This window comes from Kogia breviceps, chromosome 20, assembly GCF_026419965.1.
Source record: "Kogia breviceps isolate mKogBre1 chromosome 20, mKogBre1 haplotype 1, whole genome shotgun sequence".
NCBI classification, from domain to species: Eukaryota; Metazoa; Chordata; class Mammalia; order Artiodactyla; family Physeteridae; genus Kogia; species Kogia breviceps.
The window spans coordinates 6,213,303-6,234,649 of NC_081329.1; the positions used below are offsets into that span (position 1 = coordinate 6,213,303).

At 55.6% G+C, this 21,347-nt stretch overlaps 1 protein-coding gene and 3 long non-coding RNA genes across 9 annotated transcripts in view; 3 read left to right on the top strand and 1 right to left on the bottom strand.

Moving 5' to 3' along the window:
• MCPH1 (microcephalin 1) overlaps nucleotides 1–21,347 on the bottom strand; it is a 211,819-nt gene that overhangs the window by 1,463 nt on the left and 189,009 nt on the right. The window contains 3 exon segments of the mRNA XM_067022552.1: nucleotides 69–365; nucleotides 9,354–9,540; nucleotides 10,380–10,618. Coding sequence (XP_066878653.1) covers nucleotides 10,589–10,618 — 30 coding nt within the window. The 3' untranslated portion in view covers nucleotides 69–365; nucleotides 9,354–9,540; nucleotides 10,380–10,588.
• LOC136793325 (uncharacterized) lies at nucleotides 9–1,817 on the top strand. Of its 2 annotated transcripts, none has more exons than XR_010838475.1 (3): nucleotides 9–392; nucleotides 981–1,125; nucleotides 1,611–1,817. It is a non-coding gene; the product is annotated as an uncharacterized lncRNA (long non-coding RNA). The 2 variants fall into 2 exon arrangements; XR_010838476.1 differs by having other exon boundaries at nucleotides 981–1,109.
• LOC136793324 (uncharacterized) lies at nucleotides 1,964–6,920 on the top strand. 5 transcript variants are annotated; one of them, XR_010838471.1, is made up of 4 exons: nucleotides 1,964–2,213; nucleotides 4,268–6,397; nucleotides 6,504–6,576; nucleotides 6,716–6,909. It is a non-coding gene; the product is annotated as an uncharacterized lncRNA (long non-coding RNA). The 5 variants fall into 5 exon arrangements; XR_010838472.1 differs by lacking the exon at nucleotides 1,964–2,213 and having other exon boundaries at nucleotides 2,827–5,240; nucleotides 5,498–6,397; XR_010838474.1 differs by lacking the exon at nucleotides 1,964–2,213 and having other exon boundaries at nucleotides 2,828–5,684; nucleotides 6,167–6,397; nucleotides 6,716–6,906.
• LOC136793327 (uncharacterized) lies at nucleotides 6,977–8,844 on the top strand. Its single transcript, XR_010838478.1, has 3 exons — nucleotides 6,977–7,113; nucleotides 7,343–7,462; nucleotides 8,359–8,844. It is a non-coding gene; the product is annotated as an uncharacterized lncRNA (long non-coding RNA).

Genomic DNA, 21,347 nt, shown 5'->3' on the forward strand with positions numbered 1-21,347 from the left:
TCCTGTCACCCCCGAGGGCCCCCAGGACGCAGGGCCATCCCGCGCGTGGGTTCCCACCTAAGACCCACCTTTTCCGACAGGGACGTGGCTGGCGCCGCCCGCTTTCCCGGGACGGGTCCGACGGAGGCGCTGGCCTGGCGAGGGAAGTGCGCGACCCGGACCCCACACGGCACGGCCGGCGCCGCCAGCTCCGCCAGCTCGGCTCGGGGCGGCCGCGGTCGGTGGATCGGCACACGGGGCTCCCCGGTCCCGCCCGGCGGGCGAGAGGCGCTCCTGGCGGCACGGCTGCGGGCAGAGGCGCGGGCAGGGGTCCTCCAAGCCAGACCATCGTTCACAGCAGGCCGACCGCAAGGCTCACGCAGCTCCTTTTTCGGAAGAAGAACAAACTGCAGGTGAGGTCGCCCACTCTCAGTGAGCTCTGAGGATCCGGGGGAGGCGATGCCGTTTAAGGGTAACGACAGATAACGAGCAGTGACATCGTCTGGCGCAGCCTGCAGGCAGAGCTCCGAGCAAAGGGATATACAGGCCGAAAAAAAAAAATGTTTAGGCCTTTGAATTACTACAAACTCTAACCCACATTCAGCTGAGGGAGGAGAAGCGGCCTCTGCATTCTGGGCAACCCCGAGGGATGCGGAGGCAGGAGCCTCGCCGGACACAGGTGCCCCGGGCACCGGGACAGCACCCTTCACCCCGGGCTCAGCGTTCGCGGAGCAAGGGACGCCGCGGCCCCGAGTGGCTGTACATCCAGCCCCATGGTGTCAAGGGTGTAAACGGCAAAGCACAGCGCGGAAGTCCTAGCTGTGCCCCGACAGGCCAGGTCGGGGAGGGGTGCGTCCTGACGGAGGGGGAGATCTTGGGACGGGGTTCAGAGACGGGGCCGTAAACTGCCCGGCCGGCTGGCCAGAGGGACGGGGGAGGCCCCGCCGTTCTGAACGCCCAGGTCCCTAACTCCAGGTTCATAAAGACTTCTCCGTGTGCAGGTGCCCCCTGGGACGTGTCGGCCGTTATCTGCCACCCACATCTGAGTGCTTTCACCCGCATGTTTCCCTGAGGACAGAACTGAACATCTGAGATCGGCGGCTCAGAGAAGTTAAGGCTTTTGACGCGAGGTCTGTGGGGAAAGAGGTGAGGGGTGGGGGGGGGTGGGGGGAGTGCCCGTTACCCAGAGGACAGTGGGTGGCTAGCGCGGGAGAGGGGCCGACCCCGGGGTGGGCAGGCAGCGAAGGTGTTCCTCGGCCTCCGCTCCGACGAAGTCGAGGAAGAAGAAATTGTCCCCCTCCGAGGTGTTCGTGCTCCCCTCCTTTTGAAGAAGACGAGCGTACTATCACAGCGGCATCAGCAACAACAAAAACCCCCCCAAGACCCCACTGCAACATCAGTGGAACTGATCGGATAAACAAGGCCGTGGAGTCATTCTCTCTCCTCACCCCAGCCTGGCATTTTGCCATAAGCTTTGATACATTTCACATCTCACAGCTTCCCTTCGACTTGGGCACCTAACAGGACAAACGACCATTCTCCCCGTGGGGGACCTTCGTTCACGCGGTCAGCTTCTCCCAACATCCCTGACACGCAGGGAGTGGAAAGGGTTATTCCTTTAATTTTTGCAGATGAAGACACTGAGGCAGAAGAGATTTGCTTTGGTTAAACGTGACTCGAGCTGCAAGGAAAAACCCACCGCCCGTAAACTCAGTGAATCACTGGGATACCCGGCCCTGAAGCTGGGCATCAAGAGTCTTGCTAAAGGTGGAGGTCGTCACACATCCGAAAAACGAGGTGCAGAGGTTGATAACCGAAACAATACAGAAAGGAATATAGTAAGGTGAGCGCCCTGGGGCTTTCTGTTACTCAAATCCACTCCCGTCCTTTCCTCCCGAACGGCAAGGCGTGGTGGTTTTCTGGGTGCCGACCTCTGCAGGGCCGTGCGTTCGAGATAGGGGTCCATTCCCAGCCCAAGGGGAAGACTCAGGCTGGGTCCAAGCCAACCACAGGGACCCCCTTTCCCTTTCGAAGGACAGGGTCGAGCGTGGGCTGGACCCGACCCCGGCCAGTGGGACCTGGGAGTGAGCCTGGTGGGGGCAGTTCTTCCTCACCTACTAACATGAGCAACTTTGTCCTGTTGACAAAGGACACCCAGAATTACTGAAGCCACCCGAGGACCCCGGGCACCCTGAGAACAACCAAGTGGGAAGAGGGCAAGGCCTGGATCCTAGGTAACAAATGCTGCTAAGTCACTGGCCTGACCAAACCAGGAACTGTCCTCCTTTCGTCCTTGTAATGTCAGGGGAAAAAAAAAAATCTTGATTTTTAAGCTACTCTTTGTTGAGCTTTTTGTTTGCAGAAGCCCAAGCAACCATATGCTGCAGTTCTCATGACCCTGCCCCTTACCAGAGGTGAGAGTTTGCTGTATATTTTTCTAAATTCTGTACAACACAGACACATACTTGGGATACAGTTTTTTTTTAATCAAGGATATATCTTGGTATGCAGAAAAGCAGTAACTCAAGCCTGTATTTAACCCAGCAGAAAGGACGTAAGTGAGCCTTTCTCATGTTTAGAACGTGACTTCGGAAGCTAATTTGATTCTTGCTGCTTCTCCCGCCCACATTTATTGAACACTTACTGTCTACCAGGCACGTGCAAAGTGCCAGGAGGCAAAGCTGATTAAGACGCAGTCCCTGACCTCCGTTTAAAGCACGTACTGCAAAAGTCAACAAATGAAAATGCTTCCCTTTATTTATTTATTCAGCTTGAAATCAGAGGAAGCAAAGAATTACAAGGATCTGATTCTTCACTCAAAATAATTGAGACTAGGTACGTGCTGACTTTCCAAGCCTAAGTAAAATAATTTCTGGGGAAGTTTAATCAAGAGTTAGTTTACTTAAAATTAAATTTGGGAATTTATCCTCCAAATACACTCCCCGGTGTATGTAAGGACATGTGTGTGTAGGAGCTCATTGCCATAGGAAGAGAGATGATTGGCAGGTTTTTTTATAGGTATAATAGGACACCTGATTCTTCTTATTGCTGAGCTTCAGTTAAAACCTTCCGCTTACCGCAATGAGCTTAAGTATGGGAGACTCTCCCAATACTTCCTTTATTACCCTCGGTCCCCGCGCTTTTGCTTCCTGGGTCCTCGTGATCGACGGGCCTCCGATGTACTAGTGCAGCCCACGCTCTGCTCTGAAGGCACAGATCATAAAATTGCTTTGCTACTGCCCTTGACGTTGTTGCCTTAAGGGTTCTGACCGAGGCAGTCAACTTTCCTGTCTAGCAAAGCATCATTCCGTCCCCACGGGTACGTTGTAAAACATGAGAATTGTGAGGCTGCAAGCAGCACAGGTTAACAGCCGAGAAAGCTCTACGATGCCCTCTGACATGTGCCTCCATCCAGCTTCCCCCCGACAGGCCTGCTTTCACTGCAAGCCTTTTGGTACAACAATTCATGGCCATTTGCTCTAAATCCTAATTTCATTTCAGACTTTTCGACAGGGCTTCCCTGGTGGCGCAGTGGTTGAGAGTCTGCCTGCCGACGCGGGGGACGCGGGTTCGTGCCCCGGTCCGGGAGGATCCCACGTGCCGCGGAGCGGCTGGGCCCGTGAGCCGTGGCCGCTGGGTCTGCGCGTCCGGAGCCTGTGCTCGCGACGGGAGAGGCCACAGCAGTGAGGGGCCCGCCTAGCACACAAACAAACAAACAAACAAAAAAACCTTTTCCACACACACACACACACACACACACACCTGCCACCAACTGCCAGAAAAGGGAGTGTGGGCGGGGCATGTGGGCATTATTACAGGGTGGTGGATGGTGGTGTGTTATTGTTTCCCTCTAAGGTGACCTCAGAGATAACCAGGTTTATCCATGTTGACTTAGAAGGTTCTGGCTAAAAATGATTACAAGACAATTTTAAAAAGTCATAACTCATATCAGTGTAAAACAAACACTTAAGATGTGTTCATTTTATTTAACTCTGACAGATGCTATACTGGTTCAAGGGAGAAACAGAAAACACATTTATAGATTAGAAATACCAAATGGACCAAAGTGTTGGCTTTTCCGTGGGGTGGGGGGTGTTCCCTTCACCAGACAGAATTCACTTCTAGCCCACAGATGAGAATCGTGTGCACTGCCAGTAGGTCTTTACGGCCTGGGGTTGTGAAACAGCTCAAAGGCAATGAAAGCTGGAATCAGATAACCCGGGGATGGTGTGGGGTGCACGGGCTAAGAGGTAGAGTTTTCCAGTGAAGCGCAACTTTTTCCCTACAGAGCCCAGGACGCTTGTTTAAAGGAGATCATGGAAGAGGAGATGATTAAGTGGAATTTATGGACAGCTCTGGACTAGAGGAGCCTCCAAACTAACAGGACAGGCCAGTAGCCTGGGTGAATTGGGGGTGGGGCTCCCACTTGTCTCCGTGAGTGGTGACGTAAGCTGATGATTACACAGATGTGTGTGTGGATGCGTGTGTACGCACGTGACAAGGCGGCAGCTGGTAGGAGGCAGAAACCTCTCTCTGTCATGAGATCTTCGTTTGAACCCTTGGTTGTAGACGACCAGGAGAACTACTAAAGGCTCTCAGTTAAGGCCGAAGAGCCACTGGCTCCGCTTCATAAAACGTGGCCTTTGCATCTGTGTCCTCGTTAAAAAAGCTACACTGACTTAACAGGTTAGCTCAGAGCCAACCAGCCTCGTCACGCAGAGGTCAGTCAAGGGGGACCACACTGTTTACGGAGCAAAGCCGCGTGGGACCGCCCCCCGCCAACCCCGTGCTTCTAGCTTCAGCGACCCCGGGCTGTTCACCCCCGACCCAGACGTCTCCCCACCCTGAGCCCCAGACGGGGGAGGGCGCTGACGGTTCCTTTACTCCGGACGGGGGTGTTACCGAGTGCACTAGCGCTTCTGCTTTTCCCTCTGGGTAGAGCGCGCCTCGAGTGTTAGTTTCCGCACGTGGCTGTGAGCCACGTGGGGAAAAGGAGGTACACATCCTTCCCTGTGGGATTCTCATGGCAAACTATTTCCCGTGTTTGGGACCCGCAGCTCAGGGAGGTTGCCTTTTTCTGTTTTGCCTGAGATCACACACCACAGAATTGAGGGGTCAGGCCCCAAAGCCCCGGCCCTTCCCAGAACTTCACATGATCTCTGCTCCTTGTGGCAACAGAGGGACAGGAATACCCATCTCTGAAATGACGCCACACCTCCTCAGAGCTACGACGCACTCTCCCACGTTCTGGCAACCGTAACGTAAGGACGGGGCCGACCCGGCACCACGGGGTGTGGTTCTGATTGGCCAAATAGGCCACAGAACTCTCTAATTTGTGCCTTGGTGTTTTTCAATTCCCTGTGCTTAGTTAGGGGTGGTTATACAAATCTACGTATGTTAAAACTTATCTGAACACCAAAGAGACGCAGTTGTTACGGCTAACTTAAAAGACAGGACAACAGTTAAAAAGTATACTTTTTTAGCGTTATGTTTGTCTACATCCCATTTCTCTTTCAAGGACAATTTAAGTGCTTCGCCTGCGGAGGCTTTTCTGAAGGGCGCCGCTCTACAATCCTGTCAAGCCCAGACTGGGCCGCTTACTGGGACTCAGCACATACCAGCGGCCATAATCGTGGTGGTGCAGAGAGGCCGGGCTCGCGGTGACGACAGTCGAGAGGGCACTTGTAGCTGCTGTGGCTGCAGAGGTTTCGAGGGAGAGAAAACGCGTGACTCATGTGATAGTTAACGTGTCAGCCTGGCGGGCGGCGGGGGGGGCGCTCAGGGAGGCCCAGAGGGCTGGTGGAACATGATTTCTGGGTGTGTATGTATGTGAGGGTGTCTCTGAAACTTCCAAGCCTTTGAGGCTCTAACTAGAACAGAAAGGCAAGGGAAGGGCGAATTTGTTCTCTCTGCCTGAGCTGGGCCATCGGAGCTCCTGGCATCGGGCCCTGGGCTGCAGAGTTCTCAGCCCCCGGAACCGTGCGAGCCCGCTCCTGTCATCAGTCTCCTCCTGCCTATCCGTGTGTCCGTCTCCCCGACTGGTCCTGGTTCTCGACAACCCTTGTGAACCCAGCTGAGTCCAGGAGGGGCGGGGCGGGCCGGGCAGAAGAGGACGCCCGCCGGAGGGAGGAGACGCGTCACGCGGGAGGGTGACTCTATGATCTTTTCCTTTATCCTTGTCAATAAGAGAAAGGCGACTACGTAGTTAAGAGAGCTGAAGATGCCCACCCGCTCCATGGAGCACACGCGGCGCCAGGCCCCGTCGCGGGTCCAGGGCGGAGGCTGGGCCGGAGCAGCGGCCCCCGTGTCCCATGTGGCCTTGCACTTTACTGCTGAGCCCAGAGAGGCGCGTGAGAGGGCCCGGGAGGAGAGAGGGCGCAGAGCCGGACCACGAGCCAGGGCGGCCGCTTTAGCTCAGGTCGGTACCTTGTGGCTGGGGGGCTGTCACAGAAGACAGCAGGGGCCGCAAGTGCCGGGAAGGATCCTGGAGACGGCCTCAGCCACGGCTCGCCTCGCCTTTACAGACGAGGGACCCGAGGCCCAGGAGACGAAGTTCCGTATCCGGCGTCACAGCGGAGCTTGCCTGCACTGCCTAAGGTACAAAATCCCGGAACCACCACCCGCTACCCTACAGTCAGGGCTGGGTCCACGACGTAACCTGTTTATTCGTTTGTCTGAGTGTCAGGCTACGTTACCAGGATACAGCAACGTAAGGACACAGTGTCTGCTTCCCCAGGACTTCCTAGAAATCACAGCAGGACAGGACACGTCACCGCGTGGGATGGGAAACGAGAGCCGGGCAGACTTCCCGGAGGTGGCATGTGATCTGGAGATGGGACAGGAGGCTATTTTCTCAGGAAGGGGCGCGTGGGGCGGGGGCGTCTGGGATCGCACACGCTGGCACGAACAGCTCCAGGTCACTGGGGGGTGAAGTGCACGGGACCAAGGGCCTGGCGGGGGGCCACCGTGACAGAAGCTCACTGTTAAAAGCCTCTAAGTCTATACCAAGGTGACGAGGCTGAGTAAGCAGGTGCCAGGCGGATCGTGATTCTGCTGCATGACATCCCGTTCACGGGGAGCCGCGAGGACCGTGGGCAGATCAGGTCACGCTGCAGACGCCACAGAGGGGCTGAGGTCAGAGACAGAAGACGCCAAGGAAAGGGCTGCAGTGATTTCAGCAAGAAATGAGGCCGGGCAGGGCACGGGGAGGGGGAAGGGCATGGATTCCAGATGCAGTGGACCTGTTTCAAGCTTCCTGTTACTACGTGGGGTTAACAGGTCCATGCACGCGTTTGTAGGGATGCTCAGCTGTGGAGTTTCTAAAGGTTCCAATAGATAACGCCTCTCTTTCCCCCCACCCCAGGTTCAATACCAGCCGGGAGACAGACACAGGTGTCTAACAGAGATCACGCCCACTTTCATCATTCATAAAGCCGGCTGGGCACCTGGGCCTTAGACCTGCAGTGCCCCTGCCCCGAAGGAGGTACGCACAGGGCCACAGCTGGCACTGGACCAGCTGCAGGGGCTGTCGGAGCGCCCCGGTCCTCCCCACAAACCCTCCAGTGTGAGAAGCTGGTCTTCCTCTCCTGGGGCGGGGGGGAAAGAAGGGGAGGCGGCACGAGACCATGGGAACCCATGGGGCTCCTCTCTGGCACCCACCCAGAAGGCAGACCTCTGAAACAGTGACCTGAGTGGCTCTCACTGTAACTCCCCCAGGCGATCGGCCCCAGTGAAACCGCTAGCTCTGGAGGACACATCTCAGAACACAGATCCTAGTGCTGTTTCAAAGTAGAAAAAGGTAGACCCAAAGGCAACTGTTTGGAAACACAAAATATAGTTAGAAGTTTCACCTTCTAAAAATGTCACTCCCTGGTGGTGCAGTGGTTGAGAATCCGCCTGCCGATGCAGGGGACACGGGTTCGAGCCCTGGTCTGGGAAGATCCCACATGCCGCGGAGCAAGTAAGCCCGTGAGCCTCAACTACTGAGCCCGTGCGTCTAGAGAGCCCGCGCTCCACAACAAGAGAAGCCATCACAGTGAGAAGCCCACGCACTGCAACGAAGACCCAATGCTGACAAAAATAAAAATTACAAAAAAAAAGTCAGTGCCTACACTTGACCACATTAGGGGGACTGAATAGATCACAGGGAAAGTGAGCTGTCTGTACCAGAGAAAGAACAAATGATGTCTTGTCTGTGGTCCTGGGAAATTTTTACAAAGCTAAAGAAACAAATAGAACACACCTTTAACAATTCTGATATTTGCCTAAATCCCATAAAAATAAAGACAAGGTCTTCAAATGAGGAAAACAATGATCCCCAAAATGCTGCTTAAATCCCCACGATTTTCCATGTAAACCTGTCCTTGCTTCTCTCTGCAGCTTCCAGACCCCCCTCCTCCCCAGCTCGGAACCTCTCACTTCGGACCTTTTGTTTCCGGGCTCCCTGTCACCTCCATGACCTCTCCTGTCCTCTCAGTTCCTAGGAGCCCGCTTTCCTGGTGACCTTGTCCAGGGCCCCGCACGCCCCCGTCCTTCCGGCAGCCACTGCCGTCTCACGGCCATGCCGTGGTGCCCTCTCCCCACGCCCCAAGGCTTCACGTCCGTGGCCAGTGGCTGTAATCGGCCCCCGTGACGCCAGCTTTCACCCCCAAACGCGGTCAAAGCACAGCCCGGGTTAAGCCCAGCCGCCAGCTGACCCCGCCCTGCAGCAGCGTCGCTGGAGGACAGCCACCCCGTCGGAGTCCACGCCCGCCGCTGTCCCTTCCCTCCGTCCCTCTCCTGGCCGGCTGCGCGCACACCTCGGCCCTGCAGCCCGGGATGGGGGCGTCACGCCGGACGCCTGCGGCTTCCCTGCAGCCCCCCGCGCCCCCCCGCGGCGCGCGGTCCACGCCGCCAGCCGCGAAGCCGTCTCCGCCCCAGGGCCTCGTGCCGCCGGCGCCCCCGGCAGCTCTCCGAGGCCGCTCGTCCGGTCGCTTCCGGGACACGCCAGCCCTGGCTTTCCGCCCGCTTCCCGGCGGCCGCGGCCCACTGGGTCTCTGCCTCCCTCCCGACGCCGCACAGCCAGCGTGGGCTCCGGGCTCGCTCCTGCTCTCCCCGCGCGCAGCCACCCTCGGGGAGTCGAGCAGCCGGCCTGCCTGCAGCCCCGGGGCCCTGGACGCCGCAGACCGCGGCCCGGCCTCTGCTCGTCGCTCGGGCCGCCACCTGCGCCTCCTCCAGCCCAGCTCCGGCCGGTCCATCCTTCCGGGCGCCCGGGCCGGCAGCGAGAGGCCGCCTTGCCCGCCCCACCGCGCGGTCGCGAAGCCTTCAAGTACGCGCGGACGGGACGTTCTCGGTGCTGTGCTGCTGCTCCAAGAGCGGCCAGCGTCACCTCTTACCTGGGCCGGCGCCGCGGAGCTGCTCTCCCTGCTTCTGAGTCAGCCTGAAGGAGCAGGAAATGCAGAAGCACCGAGAGGAGACCGCGTGTCAGGCGTGGGGGAGAGAGACACGGAGGGCAGGGAGGTGGGGCTGCTGGAGCAGGTCCTCAGCTGAGGGATTTGGTGGTCTAGGAGTCCGGGACGGAATCTGCAGAGGATGCGTCAGAAAGGGCGGGTTCTTCTAAAAACAGAACTACCACACCACCCAGCAATCCCACTACTGGGCATATACCCTGAGAAAACCATCATTCAAAAAGATACATGCACCCCAATGTTCACTGCAGCTCTATTTACAACAGCCAGGACATGCAAGCAACCTAAGTGTCCATCGACAGACGAATGGATAAAGAAGATGTGGCACATATATACAATGGAATATTACTCAGCCATAAAAAGAAACGAAACTGAGTTATTTGTAGTGAGGTGGATGGACCTGGACACTGTCATACAGAGTGAAGTAAGTCAGAAACAGAAAAACAAATACCGTATGCTAACGCATATATATGGAATCTAAAAAAAAAACCATGGTTCTGAAGAACCGAGGGGCAGGATAGGAATAAAGATGCAGATTCAGAGAATGGACTTGAAGACACGGGGAGGGGGAAGGGTAGGCTGGGACGAAGAGAGAGAGTGGCATGGACATATATACACTACCAAATGTAAGATAGATAGCTAGTGGGAAGCAGCCGCACAGCACAGGGAGATCAGCTCGGTGCTTTGTGACCACCTAGAGGGCTGGGATAGGGAGGGTGGGAGGGAGACGCAAGAGGGAGGGGATACGGGGACGTATGTATGTGTATAGCTGATTCACTTTGTTATACAGCAGAAACTAACACACCACTGTAAAGCAGTGATACTGCAATAAAGATGTTAAAAAAGAAAGGGCAGGTCCTGATGCGGAAGGTGCCGAGCGGGTGAGGGTCTGGATGTCATGGAGCAGAGAAGGCAGTGGTTCTAAGGCAGATCTTAGGAGACAAGAACTCTTACCGATCGCAGCGTGCAGAGGACTGCAGAGGAAAGGGGCGCTCCTGATGAATCCTCCAGTCGGGCGATCCTAAGGGCAGTGATTCCACTGGGAGAACTGGGTGGCAGCGGGGAGCTGGCGGGAGGGCTCGGGCTCGGTTCTAGGTAACGCGGAATCGGACGGGGCACCGTGTCAGCACGTCGGGGCTGGGAGGATGGTTCTGGAAGGTAGCTCACAACTGGAGAGCTGGTCCAGGAGCCACCTGAATGGAGGGGACAGCAGAGCCGTGAGGGGATGGGATCGTTTCCTACTTTAGTTGGAAGTTCAGAAGTTTGAGGTTTGGATGTTGTCACTTGTAACACTGTTAGTGGAGCACCTTTAAAGGTGACTAGAAAGGGTTTTTGTAAGGAAAACCCATGTCTCATGTTCTCAGATTTGGGGACATGGGCTAAGAGATACCTTAAATGACCTCAGGAACAAAAGAAATGGGTTTGTTGATTCCGGGCCGGCGAGACCCATGGGGAAGCTGATAAAAATCCTTCCTTCGGCTGGAAATGGTCTTAGAGGGCTGTATTTTCGAAGCAGATGATGTTAGTTTTTAGCTTTTTGTTTTTTATCACGAGGAAAGAAGAACGTCTTAAACCAGGGGGCTGGAAAGAAGGAAGGTAGGAGCTTTTCCCTCTCTGGTTAGTTTTGTCATCACGGAGACGAATCTGATTTAAGGAAGATTATGGCTTTGGCCAAATGTTGAACTAGTAAGGCTGTAGAGATCAGCTAACTGCGTACCATGAGCCTTGACCCTAAACTCTGGGAGCGCTGGGACACAGAAGGTTTAGGGTACGTGAGGATAGTGTGTTCTAACCAGTAACCGAGAAGACGGTTTGAAAGGGTTAAGCAAAAGGTCAAGACCCATGAATAAACACACCTAATTGTAACGAACAATTTCTTAGTTTCATTCCGCCAGCACTAGTGTTCCCCAAACCCTGTGACAGCAGAGCACAGAGCAGCCCTTGTTAGAGTAATTTGCCTGTAGGGTCTCGTATGTGGTAGTCCTGCCCTGTAATGTATCTGCTTGTTTCACTATTAACATGTTTTAAATTACTCTCCGTAAGTAAACATAACAAACACGAGAAAGATCGGGCACCGAGCTCGGTGTAAGAAGCACAGGTGCGGTAACATCTACAAGTAGTACACTTCTCAAAGCTGCTCCCATTTACAGTGAAAGACTGCAACGCGAAAGGGATTATTCGAGTCCACCTTTTCCATCTGACTGGTAAGCACAGCAAGGGAGGTGCACAGGACTGCATTTGAGTAAAATAAACGGGTGTGGAACAACCGGCCCAGGACCCTGACTCCCCGGTCCCCACTGGGGTGGCGCCCGGGCTGGGGGGAAGGAAGACGACGGGGATAAAACAAGGACGCCCCCCCCACCCCCCAGTCAGATCCTTCTCTGCCACCTAAGCCTCGACCCTGAGCTTCAGTGTGTGCAGCCTGGGTGACTCCGGGGCTGCCTGGGGGGGGTGGGAACAGAGCGGGGGCTCACGGCCGTGGGCTTAAGGTGCTCAGAACGGGGTCTGGCAGAAGATGCCTTCATCCTGGCTGGATTCTCAGCAGCTTTCGACACTTGGAGACGTCCCCTCCCTGCTTTGAACCTCGTGTCATGTCCCCTTGGCCCTGGGACCCATCCGCCCTGGTTTCCTCCCTGGGCTCCTCCCCCCCGTCTGGGCTTGTCCTCCCCACCGAGGACGGCTCACAGCCCAGGGGTTAGAGCCCTCCTGGCAACGGACGGCCCGCGGCTCACTTCTGTCCTCGCTGCCGACCCTCCCTGAGCTCTGGGGCCGGAGCGGCGCCCCACCCAACTCTCTCTCTGGAGGACGTACAGGCGCTCTACACGCCACACGTCTAACTTAACTCGGGTCTTCCTTCCCCAGCCTGGTCCCGTTAGATGACGGCTGGCAGTTACCCGGAGCCTACCCTGCGCAGCCCTTCTAAGCGCTTGCTGTGCACCAGCTCACTGCAGCCTTGTCACTGCGGCCAGGTCCCAGGTGAACGTAGGGTGCGGAGGGAACAGGGCCACACAGTCGGGAAGTGAAGGAGCCCGGGAGTCTAACCCAGGCAGGCAGCGCTCCGGATACGTACACGCCACGGCTTTCAGGACCTCGGGGCACGGAACGGGGGCCCAGGAGTCGCCCGGGGCCTCTCCCACCCCCTCCCCTCCTGGATCCGGCTGGTCACAGGTCTGTGGGCCGTACCACTCCAAGTCCGTCCGTTCGTCTTTACCACCGCCGTCAGCATCCTAGCAGAGCTTCAGTGATTTCTGTTCCAGGCGACGGAAACAGCCCACGGACTGGGTCAGGCACGCACCCCTGCGTCCTCATCACGCACCGCTTTTCTTTTTTAAAATCGAGGTATTAAATGCATACAGTTAAGCGCACAAAGTACACTGACCTTAAGTGACCGCCTAAGTCTGTACGTACGCATCTACCTGTTTAGCCACGGCCACCAAGGTGGTGGTCTCCAGGCCTCAGGGGTCTCCCCCGTGCCCACCGCAGAGGACTCTCCCCCTGCCGCCTCCACTGACGTAACCTCTGTTCTGAGCTCTGTCATCACGGATGCTTCCCGTCTGAGACTTGGCCACAACGATGGAGGCATGTGGCACATGCTCTTTTGTTTCTGGCTTCTTTTGCTCAACACGCTGTGTATACACCCCCCCCGCCCCCCCCCCCACACACTCTTAAACCCTCCAACAGCTTCCCATTACTTGGAGCAAAAAGCAAAACTCCTAAACGCTTTCCGTGGACCAGCCCCTACTTCCACCTGCAGCTGAATCTCCACCCCCTGCCCCGCCTCTGTTCCGTCACACCGGCCTTCTGCCTGCCTCCTTCCGGCCATGGGGCCTTTAAACACGCTGCTCTGTCCTTAATGTCTTATAAATACTAACTTTTAGAACACACACAGATGGCCAACAGGCCCGTGAAAAGATGCTCAATATCACTAATTATTAGAGAAATGCAAATCAAAACTACCATGAGGTATCACCTCACGCTGCTCAGAACGGCCATCATTAAAAAGGCTACAAATCATAAATGCTGGAGAGGGTGTGGAGAAAAGGGAACCGTCTTGCACTGTTGGTGGGAATGTAAATTGATCCAGCCACTATGGAGAACAGTGTGGGGGTTCCTTAAAAAACTACAAATAGAGCTACCATATGACCCCACAATCCCGCTCCTGTGCTTATATCTGGAGAAGACCCTAGTTTGAAAAGATACATGCACCCCAGTGTTCACTGCATCACTATTTACAATAGCCATGTAAATAGACATGGAAGCAAGCTAAGTGTCCATCGACAGGTGAATGGATAAAGAAGATGTGGTACATATAGACAGTGGAATAACAACCATAAAAAAGAATGAAATAATGCCATTTGCAGCAACATGGATGGACCTAGAGATCATCATACTAAGTGAAGTCAGACAAAGACAAATATCATATGATATCGCTTATATGTGGAATCTAAAAAAATGATACAAATGAACTTATTTACAAAACAGAAATAGACCCACAGAAACAGACATAGAAAAACAAACTTATAGTTACCAAAGGGGAAAGGGGGAGGATAAATTAGGAGGTTGGGATTAACAGATACACACACTACTGTATATAAAACAGATAAACAACAAGGACCTACTGTACAGCACAGGGCACTCCACTCAATATCTTGCAATAACCTATAATAAGAAAAGAATCTAAAAAAGAATATATAACTGAATCACTTTGCTGTGCACCTGAAACTAACACAACATTGTAAATCAACTGCACTCCAACAAAAAAACCACTTTCAACGCTCATACAAATGTGGGGAGGCAGACATGATTCTTAGTCCTCATTTTCTATGCGGGAAACCGAACACGTGGAGAGGCAGTACGTTGCCTGGGGTCACAAAGCTACCGGAGTGGAGCTGCTGCAGCAGCCACGGGCCCTCGCCGGCACACTACCCGCTTCCCCGCGGGCTCCCCCAGGGCGCGAGTACCCGCTTCCCCTCGGGCTCCCCCAGGGCGCGAGTACCCGCTTCCCCCCGGGCTCCCCCAGGGCGCGAGTACCCGCTTCCCCGCGGGCTCCCCCAGGGCGCGAGTACCCGCTTCCCCCCGGGCTCCCCCAGGGCGCGAGTACCCGCTTCCCCGCGGGCTCCCCCAGGGCGCGAGTACCCGCTTCCCCCCGGGCTCCCCCAGGGCGCGAGTACCCGCTTCCCCCCGGGCTCCCCCAGGGCGCGAGCACCCGCTTCCCCCCGGGCTCCCCCAGGGCGCGAGTACCCGCTTCCCCTCGGGCTCCCCCAGGGCGCGAGTACCTGCTTCCCCTCGGGCTCCCCCAGGGCGCGAGTACCCGCTTCCCCCCGGGCTCCCCCAGGGCGCGAGCACCCGCTTCCCCCCGGGCTCCCCCAGGGCGCGAGCACCCGCTTCCCCCCCGGGCTCCCCCAGGGCGCGAGCACCCGCTTCCCCCCCGGGCTCCCCCAGGGCGCGAGTACCTGCTTCCCCTCGGGCTCCCCCAGGGCGCGAGCACCCGCTTCCCCCCGGGCTCCCCCAGGGCGCGAGTACCTGCTTCCCCCCGGGCTCCCCCAGGGCGCGAGCACCTGCTGTCACTCCAGGCGAGGTGCCCGGCCCAGAGGAGGCTCCCGCTGAACAGCTGCATGAGTGAATGGGCGTCAGCTCTTACTTTCAGGTGACACAGCCCAGGTACCCTGTAGCTTACTGATGGCCGTGTGTGTGTGTGTGTGTGTGTGTGTGTACGTGTACATGTGTATGTATTTATAATGTTGCAGGGGCACATTTTTGTGGGTTTTTTTTTGTGAGATGCCACTTGGAAGCTGAAGCTATAAAACTGGCCACGAGGCGACAGCTTTGTTGCTACCTCAGTTCTATGGGACACAGCCCAGGCTCTGCTGCACAAGTCTGCGGATGGACGTCTAGTGTAACGCATCTCCCACAGGAGTCACCTGGCTTCCACTCCTGTCTCTCTTGCCCAGTCACTCAGTCTCAAGACTTCAGGAACACCTCTGATTTCTCTCTCTACCTGCAACCACTCCTGCGTCACCTCCCCGCAGGGCCTGTCCCCGGAGGCCAAGGGGCACGTGGAGGCCAGGGGAGGCCAGGGGAGGCCGGCTTCCAGGAGGAACGTGGGTTTAGGTGTCGGCTGCCGGTGAGGCTCTTGCGGGGCCTCGCGCGAGCCCTGAAACCTCTGAAGTCCCGGCTTCTACAAGTGTCAACGGTCATCCTGTCTGGCGAGCAGAAATGCTGGAAGGCAGAGTGAAAGTCCGAGCCGCACAACGCCTGCTCCCAGGGAGCTGCTAAGAAACGCCAGCGGCCACGTCACCGCCTCCGTCCAGGCCCCGCTCCCTCTGTGGCCGCGTCCCCGAGCGCAGCACGCCCAGGCGTCCAGCGGGCGTAACTGGCTGTGACTAGTGGTCCCGTTCGCGGGGATCAGGGAGGCGGCGGCGGCTCCAATTAACGACTGAGATATTAAAGGGTAACCCACATTCGCTGAGCGTGTGCGTGCGGCACTGTTGTTAAGCTATTGCAGCTGCGTTCCGCAAAGCATCCCGTTTTAATTGCCACAAAAGCCCTGTGAGGCCGAGACCGTTATTAGCCCCATTCCACAGGTGGAAAGCCGGGCTTCTGGGGAACGGGGCCAGGGTGTCGGGTCGGCAGGCGGAGGGACGGACGTCCCAAGCAGACGCGTCGCGACAGACAGACACAGAGTCCTTGGCTGCATGCAAGCCCTTCACCGCGCCGTGTACTGCTTTAAATGACACCCCTGCGCCACCCAGCGAGGACCCGCGACCCCGGAAGCCCAGGGTAGGGCCGTTGTTTCACACCCATCCGTCCTTGAGATGGGAATTACCCGAGGATGCTCAGGTCTTCTATTCTAGAGGCATCGTGGTCTTTCAGAGAGGTCTGAAATCACGACATTTCCCTAGTGCAACCTGGAGCTTGATCTCCTCGCTAACGTGGGACTGGGGTTTACGAAGATTGCGCGCGGAGTCCCAGCTCCTCATCCCACGGCCACGTGACGTCTCTGCCCTTGCGCTTCTCACCGTCACACAGGAGCCTAAGCGAGTGTCTGGTACCCGAGGGGCCCCGCACAGCGCGAGGGCGGGGCAGGAAGCCGGCCGGGGGGCCGTGAGGGAGAGCGAGGCAACTGGGGCCCGGAGCCCGCGCTCCAAGAAGATCACAGCACCGCCGGGGGGTTGGAACAAGATCCATGTCCTCAGGGAAGCTCGCACAGCCCAGCGTGCCGAGCCCACGGCGGGGACCGCGGTCTGCACGCGGGAGGGCTGCCACGCCCTGTGCACGCGACTCCCCACGTCTGAGTGGGCACAGGGGCGGCTCCTGCGGGTGGGGGGAGACGACCTGGTGGCTAGTCACCCGCACGTCTGCGTCGATTTAGGAGAAGTGGAGGCAGGCGGCTGCAGCAGTCTGGCAACGGGGAGGTGAGAGCGCCTCCAAGCAAGGAGACTGAAGTCGAGGGAAGATGGTGCGAATGACCTCGGGAATCCTTAGCGTTCTTGGCAGAAGAAGCCTCAGGCAGAAGCGTGCGTTGCCAGGCGTGCAGTACGGTTCCTATAAACCTCCGCTGGTTTTTGAGATGTTAACATTATCTTCTGCCCTTTTCCAGCTTTACTGAGCTATAACTGATACGCGATCAGCAGAGGTTTTCACACTACAATGTTTTAGAACAACAGTTGAGAGAAATTCCGAAGAATTTAAACAAAAACACCACAACAAACAAACAAACAAGCCAAAGAGAGATAAGGGTAGAGGAGAGGCATGTACAGTAACCCTTGGTGTTGGCGCACGTGGCCCTGGCAGAGACGGGTGACATCTCTCGGGTGGGAAACTCCCAGTAAACATAAAACCCGAAAAGGTGAAAAGGAAAGGCACATCCAGCGTGCGGGCTCCACTTTCCTAAGACACTTTCCTCAAATTCTCATTTTATGCAGACAGAGCAATAAAGCGCCCGAGGAGAATCACCCTGGCTGAGCTTTCCGCAGAGTTACACGTCACTGAGCCTTCCTGTCTGCTCCCCACAACGAACCGTGGTTCAAGCAAAGGCGGAGGCACTCTCCCCCTTGCTTTCACTGAACTAACACGACCGACCCCGGAGCTCGGCGCATGCCCAACTTGGATTTTTTCAAAGCCTCATTTGAGTTTTAAAAGCTACATAAGTGATGGGAACATAGTCGTCTAGGGAATCCACAACTAACTTTTCAAGAAGTCGTAAATCTGGATTTCATGCCTCATAGTTTTCAACGACTGCCAGAAATAGGTCAAAGCTGGGAACACGGTGCGTTCTTTTGCTCCCGTGTCTGAGGGCCGGCTGCCCCGGGCCTGCTCCACACGCTTTAGCCGAAACCACATCGGCTTTCCGAATTGCTTTTCATTGCTCTAACGCTCGTTGAAAAGAAAAAAAAATCGGGATAAAATACACATGGAAATAACTCCTTGGCTTTGTAGAACTTCTTAATTTGATCCTTTAAACATTGTCAGGTAGTTGGCAAGAAATGTGCAAACTTATGAAAACGCTAGAGCAAGTCTACAGTGTAATTTAAGGTTGGGGGTTCTTGGCAAAAGTTTGGAAACGGCTGAAAAACCATCCCCGCGGGCACAGGGCTCTGTAGGCCTTGATTGTACGGAGCAGTCTCACTGGGGCTGCGTGGTAACATCACTCGGGGAGCTTTAAAATACTACCGCAAGGGCTTCACCCCCGCGGCCATCAGGTCAGAGCACCTGGCGGGTGGAGGCCTTGCCCCCAGGAATTTTTTTTTAACATCTTTCGTATCGGAGTATAATTGCTTTACAATGCGTTAGTTTCTCCTTTACAACAAAGTGAATCAGCTACACGTATACATATGTCCCCATATCTCCTCCCTCTTGCGTCTCCCTCCCTCCCATCCTCCCTATCCCAGCCCTCTAGGTGGTCACCGCTGGGTGACTCTGGTGGGCTGCTGGGCTGAGACAGGATCATAATCCTGGTTCTTCAACTGGCCTGCATCCTGCAGGCCACCTGGGGAATTTAAAAAATACCAGTGCCCGGGGCCCAATCCAGAGATTCTGATTTCACTAAAGAGCTGTGGCCTGGGTAGCAGGAGTTGAAAAACAACAACACCCCCCCCCCCCAAGTGATCCTAATGGGTGAGAACCACTGTATTATAATCCTAGAGGCTCTGCAAAGCGGGCGGCTTCACCCTGGACGGCCCGTGTGCAGTTCCGGCGGCCACAGGCCGAGAAGGCATCTGTACTAAATGCGTAGCAAGTGGGCGCTAGTCGCCCTACATTGATCCATCGCCCAAAGAGGAATAAAATACGGTCCATGACTCAAAAAGCTTGAAAGAGGAAGGGGCAGAATCCTGACATTCAATCAGTTCGGCCAGTGCAAGGTCAATTCCAAGGCAAATCAGCAGCGGCTCAGAGACGAGCTCCCTTCTGCAGAGCTCTGTTCTCCGCTCTCGCTGCGGTGTTCTCTCTGGTCGCCCTTCCTCTCCCGCTCGGGCGTCCTCAGGCCCGGGAGCCAGGCTCTCTGGCGGCAGCAGGCACGGTCTGGGGCTGGTCGGTCAGGGCTCCAGGGCTCCGAGCTGCTGCCCCAGCCTGGCAGGTAGGCCTGCCCTCCCTGCAGCTCCGGCCAGCCCGCGCCTCCGGGGCTGCCGACCAGGGCCGGTATCCACCTGGCTGGCCCTCCTCGCCCGGAGCCCGGCCGAAGCCCGGCTTCTCGCGGGCGTCCTTGGTTGCTTCCCTGCCAGGCGCGTCCTGGACGGGACCCAGCTTTGTGACATGGGCCGCCTGCTTTCCCGGGTTGTCAGTCCTTCTGTGGGTTTTGTTTTGGTCTCCACGTTTTCTCCCCCCGGGGAAGCTCCGTTCCACGCGGCCGCTGACTGCGGGGAGAGAAGAGGCGTCTCCTTCTGTCCCCTCCCTGGGGTTGACTGACACTGGCCGTCTGACTAGGGAAGTCCTCTAACTAGAGCACCGTGGCGTTTTCATAGAAAATGACCGCGGCACCTGACGTGGGTCAGGTGTTTTAATGAAGCTTTTATTCAAAGCCATATCTTGGATTGAGATTTATGAAATGACCTACTGTGAATTTTATTTTTAGGTCAACTTATATCCACCACTCAGTTTTAGTTCACTTTAAAATCCACTATTGTGAGTTTGCAGGTTTGAGTTGAGATGGATTACACTGGCTTTCTCAAAAGGGCCCTCCCCCTCTTCTGTGAGGGTTGCTAGATGCTTTAGATATTTTATTCCACATACAGATAAATGAGAGAACTTTGTCATTTGCAGGTTTCTAAAACCTATCTCTCCTTATGCTTACAATCAGGCATATTCTTCAGAGTATGAGGGAAAATACAGCAGCCTCCAGAGTCTTGGAGTGCCATTGGATTTAGCAATTGGTGGGCCGCCGACAGACACCAGTGAACTTACCAAATATTTAAAAACTTGTTTACACATTTTTTCCTATTAAACTAAAACTTACCAATCTACATGTATTTTTTTACAAAGCAAATTAACAGTTTTTATTTTATGGAAACAATTTGTTTAATTCCCAATGCTTAAAAATGAAACACGACTTCTCTATATCCTCCGAAGGACGGCTCGGGCCAGCGTCCACAGACCCCTTCCCTTCCAAGACACAACCTGGAAGGCAAATGTCTCCCTTCAGAGGCCAGCACGCGTGGCCCAGCTGCTCAAAGCATAAGAGGATTGTTCCAGAAGATACCAGTGGTTTGCTGCGTTACGCCGCCGAGGGGTTTAAGCATTGTTTCACATCTGTGATTTATTTGCTGCTGAGTCTTTGGTCAGAAATGCAACCCGGCCGTTAACATCTTTCTGATGATCTGCCTTGTCCTGTGGTTTCTGGGAACAAGTCACAGCGAAAGGCCAGGGGCCCCCTGCTCTTAAGTTTCTAAACAATTATCCCCGGGCAAAACAAGTTCTTCAATGGATGTGAAGCCCCAATGGAGTAGGGGCCTAGGGAGGGAGGAGAAAAAGGGCAACTGAGAAACTCACAGGAAGGAAAGGTCCCTTCATGATGTCAACAGTTGGGAAAAGGGATAAAAAATGTCCCAGGGCTTCCCTGGTGGCGCAGTGGTTGAGAATCCGCCTGCCGATGCAGGGGACGCGGGTTCGTGCCCCGGTCCGGGAGGATCCCACGTGCCGCGGAGCGGCTGGGCCCGTGAGCCGTGGCCGCTGCGCCTGCGCGTCCGGAGCCTGTGCTCCGCAACGGGAGAGGCCACAACGGTGAGAGGCCCGCGTACCGCAAAAAAAAAAAAAAAAAAAAAGTCCCGAACATGACGGTGGTTCTAGATTTTAGGAGCCCAGGAAGAACGGGGGGCTGGGTGCCGGGAGGCCGGGCTTCCTGCTGTTCTCTGCTCACCGCCAGCTGCGGGGTCAGGATCCCGACGCTTCACCTGCCCCTGCATTCCTTACAGGGGAGGCGTAAGCATGAAAAGGAGCGATGGGCTTTCCAGGAAACAGCCCCAGGGGCTGCAGCTGGTGGAGCGGCTTCTCCAGGCTTAGCTCTTACCTGTAGCGTGGACAGGTGGTGCTGGGTAATTTCCTGACGCTCCTCGTGTGGGCGTTTTGGATTCGATGGTTCCTCCTGATCAACTTCCTTGCTGTCGCTCCTTTGTGCTTATAGCGACTCATTTCACCCCCTAGCTAGTTCCAAAAGCTTCTACCGCACTTAAGTTTATAATTCTCAGAAGTTCTGTCCGGATGACAAAAATATGTTGGAGGATTCAGATGTTCACTGGAACGTTCCATCGTGTTGTAACCCACTCAAGCTAATAGTCCTGTAGGTTTACTACGGAATTATTTTTTTCCCCTTAAATTCATCATTTGGGTACTGGAGTCCCTACACAGCCCAGGTTTGAACGGTCTTATTTCTGCTCCTCTTTCAGAAGCTTTGCTTTTGGCTAAAACATCGCGGGCTGGTGGGCGCAC